This window comes from Scyliorhinus torazame, chromosome 17, assembly GCF_047496885.1.
Source record: "Scyliorhinus torazame isolate Kashiwa2021f chromosome 17, sScyTor2.1, whole genome shotgun sequence".
NCBI classification, from domain to species: Eukaryota; Metazoa; Chordata; class Chondrichthyes; order Carcharhiniformes; family Scyliorhinidae; genus Scyliorhinus; species Scyliorhinus torazame.
The window spans coordinates 155,073,972-155,093,785 of record NC_092723.1 but is presented as its reverse complement, the minus strand read 5'-3'; the positions used below and the strand labels follow the sequence as shown (position 1 = coordinate 155,093,785).

At 51.2% G+C, this 19,814-nt stretch overlaps 1 protein-coding gene across 4 annotated transcripts in view; it reads right to left on the bottom strand.

The window, feature by feature from the left end:
• The window catches only part of abca3b (ATP-binding cassette, sub-family A (ABC1), member 3b), a 238,092-nt gene that overhangs the window by 39,227 nt on the left and 179,051 nt on the right, over window positions 1–19,814 (bottom strand). For all 4 annotated transcript variants that reach the window (XM_072481322.1, XM_072481324.1, XM_072481325.1 and 1 more), the window contains exon 25: window positions 11,089–11,217. In XM_072481322.1, coding sequence (XP_072337423.1) covers window positions 11,089–11,217 — 129 coding nt within the window. The remainder of the gene's footprint in view (window positions 1–11,088; window positions 11,218–19,814) is intronic.

Genomic DNA, 19,814 nt, shown 5'->3' with positions numbered 1-19,814 from the left:
CTCATGGGGCTGTAGGGTCTCACGTGGTTGGGCCGGCTGGAACCGCTGACAGGTGGGGCAGTTGAGCACAGTGTTGGCGATGTCGTCATTGATGCCGGGCCAGTACATTGCCTCCCGGGCCCGTCGGCGGCACTTCTCCACACCAAGATGGCCCTCGTGTAGCTGTTCCAAGACAAGCTGGCAATGCGGTGCGGGATAACAATGCGGTCCAGCTTCAGGAGGACACCATCGACTATCGGCAGATCGTCTCTGATGTTGTAGAACTGCGGGTATTGGCCCTTGAGCCACCCGTCTGTTAGATGGCGCATGACACGCTGTAGCAGGGGGTCAGCTGCAGTCTCGCGGCGAATTTGGACGAGGCGTTCATCCATGGCCAGTAGATTGGAGGCCACGAAGGCCACATGGGCGTCAACCTGGCAGACGAATCCCGCTTGTTCACACGGGGTGTTGACTGCTCTGGACAGAGCATCGGCTATGATCAGGTCTTTGCCCGGGGTGTATATGAGCTGGAAGTCGTATCGCCGGAGTTTGAGCAGAATGCGCTGGAGGCGAGGCGTCATGTCGTTCAAGTCTTTTTGTATTATATTGACCAGCGGGCGATGGTCGGTCTCGACGGTGAATTGGGGAAGGCCGTACACATAATCATGAAACCTGACGACACTGGTCAAAAGGCCCAGGCACTCCTTTTCTATCTGCGTGTAGCGCTGTTCTGTGGGGGTCATGGCGCGTGATGCATATGCAACGGGGGCCCATGATGAGGCCTCATCGCGTTGCAGGAGCACTGCTCCAATGCCAGATTGGCTGGCATCGGTCAAAATCTTTGTCTCTTTCGCTGGATCAAAAAAGGCCAATACCATGTGGGCCATGGTAAGTTTGGATTTAAGTTCTCTCCATTCGCGCTCGTGGGCAGGAAGCCATTGGAAGTCTGTCGTCTTCTTGACCAGGTTCCTGAGAGCTTTGGTATGAGAGGCGAGGTTAGGGATGAACTTGACCATGCCCAGAAGTCGGAAGACCGCCTTCTTGTCCTCTGGTTTTTTCATGGCTGTGATGGCAGCCACCATGTCCGCATCCGGCCACACACCCAACTGGGAGATGTGGTCCCCTAGGAATTTGAGTTCCGTCTGGCTGAAGGAGCATTTGGCTCTGTTGAGGCGTAGGCCCTGCTCCCGTATGCGTTTGAACATGCGCTGGAGGCGACTGATATGCTCCTGCGGGGTGGCGGACCAAATGATTGTGTCATGGGCATAGACGCGAACACCTTCAATGCCTTCCATTATTTGTTCCATGATCCTGTGGAACACTTCTGACGCCGATATGATCCCAACCGGCATCCTGTTGTAACAATATCTGCCAAAAGGGGTGTTAAAGGTACACAGTTTCCTGCTGGATCTGTCTAGTTGAATTTGCCAGAATCCTTCCGAGGCGTCAAGTTTGGTGAAGAGCTTGGCGCGAGCCATCTCGCATGTGATCTCTTCGCACTTGGGGATTGGGTAATGCTCCCTCATTATGTTGCGATTCAGATCCTTTGCATCAATGCAGATTCTGAGCTCGCCGGAGGGCCTTTTTAAGCACACCATGGAACTGACCCAGTCGGTTGGTTCCGTAACTCTGGAGATCACTCCTTGGCCTTGGAGGTCCTGCAGCTGCTGCTTGAGGCGGTCCTTGAGGGGTGCTGGGACTCTACGAGGTGCATGCTCCACAGGCGTGGCGTTCTGTTTGAGTATAATCTTGTACGTATATGGGAGCGTGCCCATGCCTTCGAAGACGTTGCGGTGCTGGTCGATGATGGCGTTGAGTTGCGCCCTGAAGTCAGCATCCTGGAAGGCAGATGCATCATCAGGAGAGAGAGAGTGAACTCTTTGAACGAGGTTTAGCAGCTTGCACCCCTGTGCGCCAAGCAGAGAGTCCTTTGAGGAGCCCACAATCTCGAAAGGAAGGATGGCTTTTCGTGACTTGTGCGTCAGTTCGAGTTGGCATGAGCCGGTAGCAGGAATGATGTTGCCATTGTAGTCCAATAGCTGGCAGGCCGATGGAAGAATGGTTGGTTTGACACGAAGGCTTTGGAAAGCAGACCACGCCATAAGATTGATGGAGGCACCAGTGTCCAGGCGGAATCGTATTTGGGACCGGTTGACCGTCAGGGTGGCACACCACTAATCGTCTGGAGCGATGCTGTATACCAACAGCAGCTGGTGTCCTTGCTTCGGGGACAGCCTGTTTTTCGTTACGACACCGACTCGAAAAGGCGCCTTTGGGTCCTCGGTGTCACTGCTGTGCGGGAGGTCGGAATCGGACTCGGTGACCGTGGGTTGAATTGCCCGAACATTCCTGCGAGGCTGGCTGAAGCGATATGAATAGGAAGGCTGAGCTGCTCGACAGCAGGCAGCATAGTGGCCAAGTCTTCCACATTGTAGGCATTGTCGAGATTTTGCGGGGCATTGCCGCTTTAAATGGGCGGAGTCACAGTTGCCGCACGTCGTGACGTTAGCACGTTCGCTGCGCCACCGCGCATGCGCGGTGTGGTCATGCGTGGTGCGCGCCTGCGCATTACGTTCCTCCACGTCGCCGTCCCCTCGTTTGGTGCGTACAAGCGCGGGAGTCCGCGAAAAGCACGCGAAATGGCCGCCTTCATCCAGGCTGAGTCCCTGGAGGTGCTCAATCACTTGGACCCGTTCCGCCTCATGGGGACCTTGCCGCGCCGTTTCAGCCGCTTGTATATGGGAGTACCGACTGGTGGCATTTTCATGTAGGACACAGGTCTCGATGGTGGTCGCTAGGGTGAGTTGCTTTACTTTGAGGAGCTGCTGACGTAGGGGGTCCGACTGAACACCGAAAACGATCTGGTCGCGTATCTGGTCGGAGGTGGGCCCGTAGCTGCAAGATTGCGCAAGGAGCGGAGGTGCGTTAGAAAGGATTGGAAAGGTTCGTCCTTACCCTGCAAACGCTGCTGGAACACGTAGCGTTCAAAACTTTCATTCCCCTCTATGCTGCGGTGAGTGTCAAATTTGAGGAGAACCGTCTTGAACTTCGTCTTGTCTTCGTCATCTGCAAAGGTGAGAGAGTTGAAAATGTGGATGGCATGGTCCCTGGCCGTGGAGAGGAGAAGAGCAATCTTTCTGGTGTCCGAGGCGCCCTCCCTGTGCGTGGCTTTGAGGAAGAGCTGGAAGCGCTGTTTGAAAATCTTCCAGTTGGCCCCGAGGTTGCCGGCGATGCGGAGCGGCGGCGGCGGGCTGATGTTGTCCATGTTGCAGGATGACGGAATGCTGGCAGAAGACGCAGATCACTTGCAGGTAGGTCTAAGAAGTGCTAGTATGCAACCACTCCTGATATCATGATGTGTTGGGTGTTCTGGATCACATACAGGTCACCAACACTTGAAGTAGTGCAACACTATTTTATTAAAAGGTTAACTATTTAAACATACTTGAACTGTAGGTAAATACGATACCAGCTTTAACTAAAGACCTTTGCCTTGTCCTAACCGGTTGATGCACTCAGCACATGGTGAATGTCTGTGTTACAGGCTGTGAGCTCTGTGCTCCTAGCTAGCTGCTACTCGAATGAGCGGGAACTCTGATGCCCCCTGTCTTTATAGTGCGTGTGCTGTCACTGGTGATTGGCTGTGGTGTTGTGTATGTTGATTGGTCCCACTGTGATATACTGGTGTATATTATGACACAAAACACCAGGACTGGAAACAGGGTGACAGCCAAAACACCAGGAGCCCAGAGAAACACAACCTGCAGTCACTTGGAGCTCCTAGGGAACGTGAACTCCCTTGATAAGAGGGTGAGGCAATCGGTAACCTTTTCTGTTGTATAAATAGAGCCGGCCAGTTAGGTACCAGCTAGCGAGAAGACGAGTAATGAAGTACTGGTGCTGTGTAAATAAAGTTAAGTTTTGTTTGACTCACAAACTCGTGGCCCCCACAAATTACTTGCTGACTTCCAAACCACTGGGACCATTCTAGAATCTAGGTAATTTGGGGAAAAAACATTACTGGTGCATTCACTATCTTTGCAGCCAACTCTTTTGGAACCCTAGAATGTAGGCCATCAGGTGTTGGAGATTTGTTGGCTTTTAGTCCCATAAGTTTCTTCAATGGTTTTTCTCTACAGATATTAATTACCTTAAGTTACTCACTACCTTGGTTACCCTCGATTTCTGATATTACTGCTATTTCATAGGATTACAGAGGATATACACCACTAAAACAGGGTAGTCGGGGCAGCACGGTGGCGAAGTGGGTTAGTCCTGCAGCCTCACGGCGCTGAGATCCCAGGTTTGATCCCGGCTCTGGGTCACTGTCCGTGTGGAGTTTGCGCATTCTCACCGTGTTTGCGTGGCTTTCGCCCCCACAACACAAAGATGTGCAGGTTACGTGGGTTGGCCATGCTAAATTGCCCCTTAATTGGAAAAAATGAATTAGGTACACTAAATTTATTTTTAAAAAAGAAACAGGGTATTCAGCCCAACCGGTCCATGCTTGGGTTGTGTTATGAGGAAAGACTGAGCAGAAATGGCCTCCTCTGTGCCAGGACAATTCTGTGATTCTGTGAGGTTGGGCCTATACTCATTGGCGTTTAAAGAATGAGAGGTGATCTTACTGAAGTATATAAGACTCTGAGGGGGCTTGAATGGGTAGATACGGAGATGTTTCTTCTCTTGGGAGAAAATCTATCACAAGGGGGAACATTTATAAAAATAAGGTCTGCCATTTAAGACAGAGATGAGGAGGAATTTCCACTCACAGAGGATTGTTGGTCTTTGGAATTCTCTTCCACAGAGAGCAGTGGAATTTGAGGAAAGAATTTTCTTCTGAATTCCCAATCGGATTTCTGCTCTATATTCAGGGCCTTTTGTTGTGCTCCTCCTCATTACAGGAAACATTCTCTCTGTCTCCACTTTGTCAAAACTCTTCACAATTTTAAAGACCTCTATTATCTCCTCAGCCTGTCTTCTACCAAGAGAAAAGAGACTCATTGCAAACCTTTCCTCATATGTATACCCATGTATTTCTGGTATCATCCTTGTAAATCTTCTCTGCACCCTCTTCAATGCATCTATATTCTTGTGATAATAAGCTAACCAGAACTGCATGTAGTCCTCGTAAGTGTGGTCTAACCAAAGTTCAATATGTGTTAGCATAACTTCCCTAGTTTTCAATTCTATCTCTCCAGAAATGAAGCCTAGTAATTGTTTTGCATATTTATGGCCTTGTTAATAGTGGCGCAATTGTTAGTGATTCGTGTATTTGTATTCCAAGATCCCTTGGTTCCTCTACCCCACCTAGACTCACACTTTCTAAATATTGTGACCCCCTATTTGTCCTACCAAAATGTACCACCTCGCATTTCCCTGTGCTGAGCATAATTTGCCCAAATATTTGCCCATTCTGCAAGTTTATTAATGTACTCCTGTAATTTGTTTGCAGTCAGTAGTGACTATCACTCTCAATTTGGTATCATCCCCAAATTTAGAAATTGTTTTTGATTCCAAAGTCAAAATTGTTAATTTAAATTGTGAACAGCAGTAGTCCCACTTTCCACCTTCTGTCACTGTAAATTCTCTTTACTCCCACTCTCTGCTTCCCTTCCCATTCTCGTGCCTCTATTTCTAAGGGGTTAATGTTGACTTAGATACTCCTTTTTTATACCTTTGAAAGCTTTTACAATCAGTTTTTATATTCTTGCCCTTTGCTGGTTTCTAAACGTCTCCCAATTCCTAGCCTTGCTACTCTTCTTTGAAACATTATAAGCCTCATCTTTTAATCTATTCATTTAATGCTATTCTTAACTTCCCTAATAAAGCAACAGGTAACTTCTTTTGCTGAGTTACTATTTTTTTTTAATGACACATATTATTGCTGAACATTTTTAGTTGTTTCATTAAATATTTCCCACTGTTCATTTATCAATATTAATAATTTTACAATTTCTTAATGTCCCAAAGCACTTTAGAGCCACTAAAATATTTTCAGAAGTGTCGTCATCTCAGAATGGAAGTTATAAAATTCTGGCGCGTGGATGAATTAACCATTGTGGCCTTAGTAGAAATTATTATTTGTAAAAATGTTTGACATTTATTTTTCCTTTTCATACATAGCAAGGTCGTATCATGACACATATATTACATAGTGACAAATCAATCCTAGTCTACTGCATGTATTTACAATTTTATATCTGAAGGGGGGGGGGTGCCCTCCCTGCACAGGGTGTGGTTGGGGTATATGCCTCCTTATTTTCTTCCCCCTCCCTATCCCCCCTTCTCTTTTGTTGGTGCTTGCGGTTCTTCTGTGGGCCTCCCTCCCCTCTGCTCTATTGGCTACAAACAGGTCCAGGTTGATGAATGACTTCCACATCGAAGCCCTCTTCCGACCCCTGGATGGCGAATTTGATTTTCTCCAGTTGGAGAAATTCCGACATGTCAGCCAGCCAGTCTGCAGCTTTGGGTGGTGCTGCTGATGGCCAGCTGAGCAGGATTCTTTGGCTTCCTCAGCTGGTGAGCCAGCAGGCAGCTGGCTTCATCTCCGTGTTCGTGGAAGGTCTACTGTGTCTGGCGGAGTTGATGCACTGCTTTCCTTATGGAGAGCAGGTCAAAGTCCATTTGTAATTATTTTCCTCTCCGCCAGACGCTCTATGGTCGGTGCCGCAGAGTATCATCAGTCTATCTCCAGTATGAAGCCGAGCCACCTATCTCTCCGAGCTTTATAGTGAATAATCTCACCCCTGATCACAACCTTCAGCGCCTCCCAGAAGGTGGAGGGTGAGACTTCCCCATTCTGGTTATTGGTAATATACCCGTCTATGGCTTGTGTTATTTTCTCGCCAAAAACCTTGTCGGCAAGGAGGGCCGTGTCCAACCACCATGGAGGGCTTTGGGCATGGCCCGGCTCCAACCTCACTTCCATGGAGTGTGAAGCGTGATCGGACGATACGACCGTGGAATATTCTGCTCTTACTATCCATGGAAGCAGTGTTTTCCCCACCACAAAGAAGTCTATGCATGTATATACCTTATCTACTTGGGAGAAGAAGGAGAACTCCTTCTTTTCTGGGTGTGTGCACCTCCATGGATCTACTGCCCCCACCTGCTCCATAAATGTGCTGAGTTGCCATCGGTGGAGGTTTTCCCTCTTTTGAGGTTCGACTGGACTGTGGGTCCTGTATATGCTGAGTCGGTGTGTGTCTATGTTGGGGATTTCCATCATGATCTTCTTAATGAACTCCGTGTCGTCCCAGTTGTGAGCTTACATGTTAACCAGGGCCACTGATGCCTCAACCAGGACCACTGATGCCCCTTCCAGGACTCCGCTGACCATGACGTACCGTCCCCCTGGGTCCGTAACCATGCTTGTCGCCATAAACACTGTCCTGACTGTGCAGTATGGCTACCCTCCCTTGCTCTCGGTCCCATAGCAAGAATGGTACATCTGTGCTACTCAGCTATTTCTTTCCAGCAGTCGATATGCCTCCCTCAGGGGTTTCTGTCCCCCACTTCCTGCGGGATCAACCATACTTACCTTGTGGATGCGCCCTTGCACTCAGGATTTCTCTTTGTTAGGGGCTATCCAAAATGGCTGGGTTCACAGTACTCACCATGAGGCCAGGCACCTGCACCCCTTTGTCCAGTGGTTAACCAACATGGCCGCCAACAGTGTGTACGTCATGCGAGTGAGCCCCTGCACTCCGGGGTTTCCCTTCAAAGTGGCTGCTTGTGGTGCCACCATGTGTGGCCTGTTGTAACCAGCCTAGAGCGTTTATCCCCTATTCATTTCTTCCACTTATGGTTCCACACCTTCCCTCTCCCTCCATCCCGCCGACATTGTCACTCCCACCACCCCTCTGCCTATTCCCCCGCTAGTGATGTTTGCCTCCCCCATTGCCAGGCGCATTCTCTCCCTCTGGAGATGCGCCATTCTCCCCCCTCACTTATACCTCCTGGCGCAAGCTTTCTCACTAGTGTGGTGGCCCCCCTTCCGATGTTGGTCTAAGCGTCTCCTTCTCCTCTGTTTCACTTTCCTTTCCCCGCTTCGCTTTCTCATTTTTACCTGCACCCTGCTTCCTTCGCCCCATCCTTTCTATGCCTTAGTTTTTGGTTTCAGAGCGAGGCAGTACAGTCCCGCATAAATTGTCTTTTAGTCTCTCAGGGTGATATCTTGGGCGAAATTCACCCCAAACGGCGCGATGTCCGCCGACTGGCCCCCAAAACGGCGCCAATCAGACGGGCATCGCGCCGCCCCAATGGTGCGGAATGCTCCGCATCTTTGGGGGCCGAGCCCCAACATTGAGGGGCTAGGCCGACGCCGGAGGGATTTCCGCCCCGCCAGCTGGCGGAACCGGCCTTTGTTGCCCCGCCAGCTGGCGCAGAAATGACATGTCGGGGCGGTGCATGCGCGGGAGCGTCAGCGGCCGCTGACAGTTTCCCGCGCATGCGCAGTGGAGGGAGTCTCTTCCGCCTCCGCCATGGTGGAGACCGTGGCGGAGGTGGAAGGGAAAGAGTGCCCCCACGGCACAGGCCGGCCCGCGGATCGGTGGGCCCCGATCGCGGGCCAGGCCACCGTGGGGGCACCCCCGGGGCCAGATCGCCCCGCGCCCCCCCCCCCCCCCCCCCCAGGACCCCGGAGCCCGCCCACGCCGCCTTGTCCCGCCGGTAAATAGGTACTCTAATTTACACCGGCGGGACAGGCAATTTCCCGGCGGGACTTCGGCCCATCCGGGCCGGAGAATCCAGCGGGGGGGCCCGCCAACTGGCGCGGCCCGATTCCTGCCCCCGCCGAATATCCGGTACCGGAGACTTCGGCAACCGGCGGGGGCGGGATTCACGGCGGCCAACGGCCATTCTCCAACCCGGCGGGGGGGTCGGAGAATGACTCCCAATATCTCTGTTTCTGCTGCTCCTCCAGCCAGCCTGCTCCTTTGGATGAACTCATCCGCAGAGGCCATAAAATAGTGCTCCTTGCCTGGAAGATTACCCATAGTTTGGCTGGATACAGCATCCCAAACTTCAACCCACTTTTAAACAGGGCTGCTTTTGCTCTGTTGAATTTGGCCCAACATTTGGCCAGGTCTACCCCAAGGTCCTGGTAGATTTGTATCTGATGCCCCTCCCAGTTGCAGGTTGTCATCTGCCTAGCCCAACGCAGGATTCCTTCCCAGTCTTGCTACCAGCGTATCTTTGCAATTATTGCCCTCAGCTGTTCTCTGGCCTTCGGCCGGAGCGACCTGTGAGTTCTGTCTATCTCTGGCAGGTTGGGGAAACTATCACTTCCCACCAGATTTGCCAGCATCTGGGCCACATAGTCCATGGGGTTCCTGCCTTTGGTTCGCTCCGCCAGTCCCATTATTCTTAGGTTCTGGTGCCTCAACCAGTTCTCTTGATCTTCTACCTTCCCCTTAAGATTCCCTTGGGCCGCCATTAACCTCACTCTCTCTGTCTCTACGGCGATGTCCGGTCACTCTGGTCCGTGGAGGCCTTTTCCAGCTCCTTAATTGTGCTTCCTTGGACCTCTAGTCATCACTCTGCTTTGTCGAGGGCCACCTACATGGCGGCCAGCGCTTCCGTGATCGCCACCTTGACCGCTGCTTGGATTCCGAGTTTTACGTCCTCTATACGATCCTTTAGCTCTCTGGTGAGGAACTTCTTCCATCTGCCTTCTGGTGAGGGGGAGTTCCTTGCACGGTTTGTTGGCCCCTCTCTTTCAGGTGCAGCCAGGGCTTCTTCGCCTCATGGGTCCGGAATCCCGCTCACCGGTTTCTCCAGGCTCCTGTTGTCTCTCGTTTCTTTGCAGCCTCTGGTGCAGCTGTTGCTCGGCATTTTGGTTTATATTTTGTTTGTAGGTTGAAGAGGGTGATGAGGGGATGACATTTTTTCTCGGTTCTGCAGGCGATTTCTGGTGAAAAATGCCTACATTCAATTTCCTAGGAGGAGAGCCACCTTCCGTGCGTCCACTCCGCACATCCCCGTCACCGGAAGCTCTCGCCTTAGTAGCAATTTCTAACCTGACATAATTACACACGGCATAGTCAGGAGATTTGATAATGCCAATCAGAATGAAAATGTTGCTGAAATTTGATTTCAGCAAACTTCCCTAAAGGAGATTCAGAGTCAAATAATTGGGGTTAGAGAGAGTGAGGCAGGGCATGGGGAGATGGGTGGGTGTATAAAGGGGGTTACAGTGTCAGAGGGGGCACAGCGAGTCGGGTGGGAGGCAGTGATATCGCAATAGTAGTACCTATATTATTGAGTTTGAAATATTATTAGTTCAGAGGCTGCTCAGCAGTTTGCGTTGCAGTGATGAAGGTATTAGGGGTTCAGTAAAACATTGGCCGGAATTATCCAGCCCCAACACCGACAGGCATCGTCGCGGGTGGAATGGGAAATTTTGAAAGCCGTTGCCTACGATGATGCTCAGCGATGTCAGGGCCGGAAAATCCTACCCATTGTGAATTACCCAGTATTTAATGATGCACCAAACGCCAACATCATGTAAAACAGCAGGAAGCAGCACTGCTTAAAGTGCTGGGGTTGCAGAATCCAGGGAAAGAGGGGGGATGTGAGGAAGAATCTCGGTTGGGCAGGGGGGGTGGACTTGGGAGAGAGGTGGGATCCATGGGCGAGAGGTGGGATCCATGGGAGAGGGGGAGGATCTTGGGGTAGGGGTGAGGTTGATGGTGCAAAATCCTGGGGGCGATCTCAGGAGGAGGGGGAACATTCTAAAGGCAGGGGTGGGGGAGAATCCAGAGTGTGGATCTCAGGGGAGGGGGCGGTCCAGAAGGTCATGCTTTAAATGACCGAGATGCCGTAACTGTTGGGAGCTCCACTGTCGAATGCATCACTCCTTACTGCAGCCGAACAGGTGGTGGCTGGAAGGATGGAATGGTCAGAAGTTACCTCATTGTAGCATACTCATTAATGGAACCTACACTGCGATTAACTGCTTCAGCGACTTGAGACTTGAAAACTGAACGTCAAAGGTTTAGTTTCCTCCAGCAGCCACCACTTGACAGATCACTGAGCCCATTCACCTGATTGCATAGCTAGTTTCCTGCTGGAATGTCACTATTGCTGGAGAGATATTGCACCTACCTTGGAGAGCTCCTTTATCACCAACGGACTGTCTAAATGGGTAAATGGTAACTCCTCGATCCTCAAACGCTCATCCCTCACATCAGAATCTTCAATGAGCTCTGCAGCTCCGACATCTATCATTGAAGCCTAGCAGAAGACAGCAACATTAGCCTGTTCATTCTACGACACTATCAAAACACAATTAGTCATAGACTATGCTCGAACTCATGGTAGGTTAGTGTGTGAGAGCAGAGAAGGCAAGTTAATGCTACATTAGAATTGATAATGGCTTGCACATTCTCCCCGTGTCTGCGTGGGTTTCACTCCCACTACCCAAAGATGTGCAGGTTAGGTGGATTGGCCATGCTGAATTGTCCCTTAATTGGAAAAAAAAAATTCGGTGCTCTAAATTTAAAAATAAAAAATGATAATGGCCCATTCTTGAAATGTTAACTTGCTTTTTCTCTCCACAGATCACGACAGTCTTGCCACATTTACAGTACTTTCTGTTCAAGTTTTATGTCTCCAGCATTTGTCTCAGTGATTGTAATAAACTTCTCAAACAATCTACACCAACTCAGACATTTTTCTCAATTTCTTACTGGGAATTGTTTGGTTTGTGTTTGAGCAAAATCTCTGTTCTTGATGATGACCCACCTTACTCCAGGATAGCTAACTGACAAGGGCCAACACGCACAAAGCTTAGTTCAGGTCCTCTTTTAGATCCTCCTCCCCCCACCCCTCTTATGGGTCCTCAACAACCCTCTCTTCTGGGTTTGACCCCTTTCCATGAGTCTCCCCGCCACTCTTTTTTTTATTCATTTCTGGGATGTGGGCATTGCTAGTCAGGCCAGCATTTATTGCACATCCCTAGTTGCCCTTCAGAAGGTGGTGGTGAGTTGGCTTCTTGAACCTCTGCAGTCCCTGAGGTGTAGGTACACCCACTGTCCTGTTAGGGAGGGAGTTCCAGGATGTTGCCCCAGTGACAGCAAAGGATCGGCGATATATTTCCAAGTCAGGTTTATGAGTGACTTGGAGGGGAACCTCCAGATGGTGGGGTTCCCAGTAATGTGCTGCTCTTGTCCTCCTAGATGGTAGCAGTCATGGGCTTGGAAGGTGCTGACTAAGGAACCTTGGTGAGTTACTGCAGTGCATCTTGTAGACGGTATACACGGTTGCCACTGTTCGTTGGTGGTGGAGGGTTTGAATGTTTGTGAAGGGGAAGCAATCAAACAGGCTGCTTTGTCCTGGATGATGTCGAGCTTCTTGAGTGTTGTTGGAGCTGCACTCATCCAAACAAGTGGAGAGTATTCCATTACACTCTTGACTTGTGCCTTATAGATAGTGGACATGCTTTGGGGGGTTGGATTGCTAGCCTTGGACTTCCCCTGGTAGCCACAGTATTTGTATGGCTAGTCCAGTTCAGTTTCTGATCAATGATAATCCCCAGGATGTTGATTGTGGGAGATTCAGCAATGTTAATGCCATTGAATGTCAAGGGACGGTGGTTAGACCCTCTCTAGTAGGAGATGGTCATTGCCTGGCACTTGTGTGGCGCAAATGTAACTTGCCATTTGTTAGCCTAAGTCTGGATATTGTCCAGATCTTACTGCATTTGGACATAACTGCTTCATTATATGAGGAGTCGCGAATGATGCTGAACATTGTGCAGTCATCTGCAAACATCCGCACTTCTGACCTGATGATTTAAGGGGGGTCATTGATGAAGCAGCTGAAGATGGTTGGGACTAGGACACTATCCTGAGGAACTCCTGCAATGATGTCCTGGAACTGAGATGATTGACCTCCAACCACCACAACCATCTTCCTCTGTGCCAGTTTTGACTCCAACCAATGAAGAGTTTTCTCCCCGATTCCCAATGACTCCAGTTTTGCTAGGGCTCCTTGTTGCCATACTCGGTCAAATGCTGCCTTTTTAAAAAAATATGTTTTATTGAAATTTTTTTCCCAAACAACAATTTTTCCCCTCTTACAAAGCAAACGTAACAATAACAATACAGAAATTTTTAACAATACACAAGTAACAAAACCCCTTTATCTTTGACCTAAACTAAACTAAACCCCCCCCCCCCCTCCTCCCTCCCCCCCCCTTCCCCCTGGGTTGCTGCTGCTGGTCATCTGTCATCCCTCTAACGTTCCCCTAGGTAGTCGAGAAATGGCTGCCACCGCCTGGTGAACCCTTGAGCCGATCCTCTCAGGGCAAACTTTATCTGCTCCAGTTTAATGAACCCCGCCATATCATTTACCCAGGCCTCCAGTCCGGGGGCTTTCGCCTCCTTCCACATGAGTAGGATCCTGCGCCGGGCTACTAGGGACGCAAAGGCCACAACGTCGGCCTCTTTCGCCTCCTGCACTCCCGGCTCTTCCGCAACTCCAAATAGAGCTAACCCCCAGCCTGGTTTGACCCGGGCCTTCACCACCTGCGAAATCACTCCCGTCACTCCCTTCCAATACCCTTCCAGTGCCGGGCACGCCCAAAACATATATGCGTGGTTTGCCGGGCTCCCGCCACACCTCCCACATTTGTCCTCCACTCCAAAGAACCTGCTCAATCTTGCTCCCGTTATGTGTGCTCTATGTAGCACCTTAAATTGAATCAGGCTAAGCCTGGCGCATGAGGAAGAGGAATTTACCCTGCTTAGGGCATTAGCCCACATACCCTCCTCTATCTCCTCCCCTAATTCTTCTTCCCACTTTCCTTTTAGTTCGCCCACCGACTCCTCCCCCTCTTCCCTCATCTCTCGATAAATCTCTGACACCTTGCCCTCTCCGACCCACACCCCTGAAAGCACCCTGTCCTGTATCCCCTGTGTCGGGAGCAACGGAAATTCCCTCACCTGTTGTCTAGTAAACGCCCTCACCTGCATATATCTCAAGAAATTTCCCCGGGGCAACTTATACTTTTCCTCCAATGCTCCCAAGCTCGCAAAAGTCCCATCTATAAATAAATCTCCCACCCTCCTAATTCCCAACTGGTACCAGCTCTGAAATCCTCCATCCATTCTTCCTGGGGCGAACCTATGGTTGTTCCTGATAGGGGACCCCACCAGGGCTCCCCGCACCCCTCTCTGTCGCCTCCACTGTCCCCAGATATTCAGTGTTGCCGCCACCACCGGGTTCGTGGTAAACCTTTTAGGTGAGAACGGTAGTGGCGCCGTTACCAGCGCCTCTAAACTCGTCCCTATACAGGACTTTCTCTCCAGTCTTTTCCACGCCGCTCCCTCACCCTCCATCATCCATCTACGTATCATTGCCACATTGGCGGCCCAATAGTAATCGCCCAAGTTCGGTAGTGCCAATCCTCCTCTGTCCCTACTACGCTGAAGGAACCCCCTCCTTACTCTCGGGACTTTCCCTGCCCACACGAAGCTCGTGATGCTCCTGTCTATTTTATTAAAAAAGGTCTTGGTGATTAATATAGGGAGACATTGAAATACAAATAAGAAGCTCGGGAGGACCATCATCTTAATTGCTTGCACCCTGCCCGCCAGCGATAGAGGCTGCATGTCCCACCTCTTGAAGTCCTCCTCCATTTGTTCTACCAGCCGTGTCAGATTAAGTCTGTGCAAGGTTCCCCAGCTCCTAGCGATCTGAATCCCCAGGTATCGGAAGTTTCTTTCCACTTTCCTTAGCGGCAAGCCTTCTATCTCTCTACTCTGGTCCCCTGGATGTATCACAAATAATTCACTCTTCCCCATGTTTAGCCTATACCCCGAGAATTCCCCGAACCCCCTCAAAATTCGCATAACCTCTATCATCCCCCCCGCTGGGTCCGACACGTATAACAATAGGTCATCCGCGTATAACGAGACTCGGTGTTCTTCTCCCCCTCTAATCACCCCTCTCCATTTCCTGGAGTCTCGCAACGCCATGGCCAGAGGTTCAATTGCCAACGCGAACAACAATGGAGACAGCGGGCATCCCTGTCTTGTTCCCCTATATAGTCGGAAATACTCCGATCTATGTCGACCTGTAACTACGCTTGCCGTTGGAGCCCCATAAAGAAGTCTAACCCAGCTAATAAACCCGTTCCCAAACCCAAACCTCCTTAACACTTCCCATAAATACTCCCACTCCACCCTATCAAATGCCTTCTCTGCGTCCATTGCCGCCACTATCTCTGCCTCCCCCTCCACTGGGGGCATCATTATCACCCCTAATAGTCGTCGCACGTTAACATTCAGTTGTCTCCCTTTTACGAACCCTGTCTGGTCTTCGTGCACCACCCCCGGGACACAGTCCTCTATCCTCGATGCCAGTACCTTTGCCAGCAATTTGGCATCCACGTTCAATAGTGAAATAGGTCTATAGGACCCGCACTGCAACGGATCTTTGTCCCTCTTCAAAATTAGCGAAATCGTCGCCTCCGACATCGTCGGGGGTAGAGTCCCCCCTTCCCTGGCCTCATTGAACGTCCTCGCCATCAACGGGGCCAACAAGTCCACATATTTTCTGTAATATTCCACCGGGAACCCGTCTGGCCCCAGGGCCTTCCCTGCTTGCATGCTTCCCAGTCCCTTAATGACCTCGTCCACCTCAATCGGTGCCCCCAGGCCTACCACCTCCTGCTCCTCCACTTTCGGGAACCTCAATTGGTCCAGGAACTGCCGCATCCCCTCCTCGCCCTCTGGGGGTTGAGACCTATACAGTTCCTCATAAAAGGTCTTGAACACCTCATTTATCTTTCCTGCCCTTCGCACCATGTCTCCCCTTTCGTCTCTAATTCCTCCTATCTCCCTCGCTGCTGCCCTCTTTCGCAATTGATGAGCCAACAGGCGACTAGCCTTTTCCCCATATTCATACCTCCTCCCCTGTGCCTTCCTCCACAGTACCTCCGCCTTTCTGGTGGTCAGAAGGTCAAACTCCGTCTGGAGTCGTCGCCTCTCCCTGTACAATTCCTCCTCCGGGGTCTCTGCAAATTCCCTGTCCACTCTTAAAATCTCCCCCAGTAATCTTTCCCTTTCCTTGGCCTCTGTTTTCATTTTGTGGGCCCCAATAGAGATCAGCTCTCCTCTGACCACCGCTTTTAGTGCTTCCCAAACCACTCCCACAGGGACCTCGCCGTCGTCATTGACCTCCAGGTATCTCTCAATACACCCCCGCACTCTTGCACACACTCCCTCATCCGCCATCAGTCCCACATCTAATCGCCAGAGTGTTCTCTGCTCCCTTTCCTCTCCTAATTCCAGGTCCACCCAATGTGGGGCATGATCCGAAACCGCTATGGCTGAGTACTCAGCTTCTTCCACCCTAGAGATCAACGACCTTCCCAAAACAAAAAAATCTATCCGGGAGTACACTTTATGGACATGGGAGAAGAAGGAAAACTCCCTAGCCCTAGGTCTAAGAAATCGCCATGGATCCACTCCCCCCATTTGGTCCATAAACCCCTTAAGTACCTTGGCCGCTGCCGGCCTTCTTCCGGTCCTTGAGCTGGATCTATCTAGCCCCGGGTCCAGCACCGTATTAAAGTCCCCTCCTAAAATCAAGTTTCCTACCTCCAGGTCCGGTATACGCCCCAGCATCCGTCTCATAAATCCCGCATCGTCCCAGTTTGGGGCATACACATTAACCAACACGACCTCCATTCCCTCCAGCCTGCCACTCACCATTACATATCTACCTCCGCTATCTGCTACGATGTTCTTTGCTTCAAATGCTACCCGTTTCCCCACCAAAATGGCCACCCCTCTATTCTTTGCGTCCAGTCCTGAGTGGAGCACCTGTCCCACCCATCCTTTCCTTAACCTAACTTGGTCCGCCACCTTTAGGTGCGTCTCTTGGAGCATAACCACGTCTGCCCTTAGTCCTTTCAAATGCGCGAGCACTCGGGCCCTTTTTATCGGTCCGTTCAGGCCTCTCACGTTCCACGTGATCAGCTTCACTAGGGGGCTACCTGCCCCCCTCCCGTGTCGACTAGCCATTACCTTCTCTAGGCCAGTCCCATATCCCGCCTCCGCGCTCCCGCTCGCTCCCCCAGCGTCGCACACCATCCCCGCCCACCCACTCTTTAGCCATTTCCTTTTGGATTTCCGCAGCAGCAACCCAGTTGTCCCCCCCCCCCCCCCCCCCCCGCTAGATCTCTTTCTAGCATGATTGCTCCCCCCATATTACTTCCGTACGTCAGCTGACTTCAACTGACCCCGGCTACTCCTGCTCACTCCTCGACCCCCCCCCGTGTGGGGAACTCCCATCCGCCTTGCGCCTGTCTTCCCGCCTTATTCTTTCTGGCGCGGGAACATCCCTTTACCTGACCCACCTCTTATGGCGCAGCTCCCTTTCCCCTCCCCCTCCCCTTCCCCATTCTCCAACTATGTCCCGTCTTTCCCCCCTCACCGGCACCCACATTTCCCCAATGTCTCCCCCCCTTCCCAATTTACTTCTCAATTAACTTCAACCATAACATTAACAATAACATTTCCTGCAGCATCAGTCCCTCAGTTCCGATCCAATTTCTCTTCTTTGATGAAGGTCCATGCTTCCTCCGCCGTCTCGAAATAATGGTGTCTCTCCTGATACGTGACCCATAGTCTTGCCGGCTGCAGCATCCCGAACTTCACCTTCCTTTTCTGCAACACCTCTTTGGCTCGGTTGAAGCTCGCCCTCCTTCTCGCCACCTCCGCACTCCAATCCTGGTATACCCGTACCACTGCATTCTCCCATCTGCTACTCCGCACCTTTTTAGCCCATCTCAGGACCTCTTCTCTATCCTTAAGGCGGTAAAATCGCACGATTATCGCCCTGGGTGGTTCTCCCGCTTTTGGTCTTCTCGCCGGAATCCGATTTGCCCACTCCACCTCCAAGGGGCCCATAGGGGCCTCAGCACCCATCAGTGAGCTCAGCATCGTACTTGCGTATGCTCCACAGACCACTCCTTCCACACCCTCAGGGAGACCCAGTATCCGAAGGTTCTTCCTTCGCGCTCCATTTTCTCGGGCTTCGATCCTTTCAGTACACTTTTTATGAAGTGCCTCGTGCGTCTGTGTCTTAACCGCCAGGCCCAGGATCTCGTCCTCAATATCTGTCACCTTCTGCTCCACCACGCGGAGCTCTGTCTCCTGGGTCTTTAATGTCTCCTTGAGCCCCTCAATTGCCTGTAGCAACGGGGTCAGCACCTCCCTCTTCAGCAGCTCCACGCACTGTCTCACAATTTCATCCTGCTCAGGCCCCCATGTCGCCTGCGCTTTCTCCGCTGCCATCTTGTACTTCTCTCTTTCTGACCCTTTGGTCGACGATTCCTCGCGCTGCAGCCGCCGCCGCCGGTTTTTTCCCTCCTTCGTTTGGGGGGGACTCCCTTCTCACACACCCCACACCGGGTTGCGTCGTCGAAAAATTCCCTGTTGGGGCTCTTAAAAGAGCCCGAAGGTCCGTCGGAGCTGGAGCCGCCGAAGCGTGCGGCTAGCTAGGCATCACCGCAACTGGAAGTCCCTTCAGTGGCCTTGATGAGATCTTTTCACAGTTGTTCCCTCTGCTGCTAGAATTCACCTTTGATACAGGCCCTCAGGTCAGCTTGCAGCTTTAAGCTTGCCCTTCCCCCGCCTGCATGCTGGAAGAGGCCCTGTTTATCCTGCAGTTGCAGCCAAATCTTTTACTGTTTCTGACGTGTCTGGCAACCCAGAGACATACCCTTCCTGGGGGACACTGTCGGGGGAATATTGCAGCCTTCTTCCCACACCGGGAAATGTCAAACAAATGCCGTGGGGGCCCTGTAAAAGAGCCCAAAAGTCCGTTCCAAGCAGGAGCTGCCGAATATGCGACCTAGCTCTGCATAGCCGCACCCGGAAGTCGTCAAATGCTGCCTTGATGTCAAGGGCAGTCACTCTCATTTCACCTCTGGCATTCAGCTCTTTTGTCCATGTTTGAACCAAGGCTGTAATGAGGTCAGGAGCTGAGTGACCCTGGCTGAACTCAAACTGAGCGTCAGTGAGCAGGTTGTTGCTGAGTAAGTGCTGCTTGGTAATACTTGTTGATGACTCCTTCCATCACTTTGCTGATGATGGAAAGTAGACTGATAGCGCGGTAATTGGCTAGGTTGGATTTGTCCCGTTTCTTGTGTACAGGGCACACCTCAGTAATTTTTCACATTGCCGGGTAGATGCCAGTGTTGTAGCTGTAATGGAACAGCTTGGCTAGGGGTGCAGCCAATTCAGGAGCACAAGTCTTCAGTACTATTGCCAGGATATTGTCAAGGCCCATAGACTTTGCAGTATCCACTTGGCACTTGATAATTCATTGAATTTACAGTGCAGAAGGAGGCCATTCAGCCCATTGAGTCTACACCGGCCCTTGGAAAGAGTACTTTACTTAAGCTCAAGCCTCCACCCTATCCCCGTAACCCCACCTAAACATTTTGGACACTAAGGGCAATTTAGAATGGCCAATCCACCTAACCTGCACATCTTTGGAGTGTGGGAGGAAACCGGAGCACCCAGAGGAAACCCACGTGGGCAGAGAGAGAATGTGAACACTCCGCATAGACAGTAACCCAAGCTGGGAATCGAACCTGGAACCCTGGCGCTGTGAAGCAACAGTGCTAACCACTGTGCTACTGTGCCGCTGGCTGAAGATTGTTGCGAATGCCTCAGTCTTGTCTTTTACATTTATGTGCTGGGCTCCTCCATCATTGGGGATGGGATATTTGTGGAGCCGCCTCCTCCAGTGAGTTGTTTAATTGTCCACCACCATTCACGGCTGGATGTGGCAGGATTGCAGAGCTTAGATCT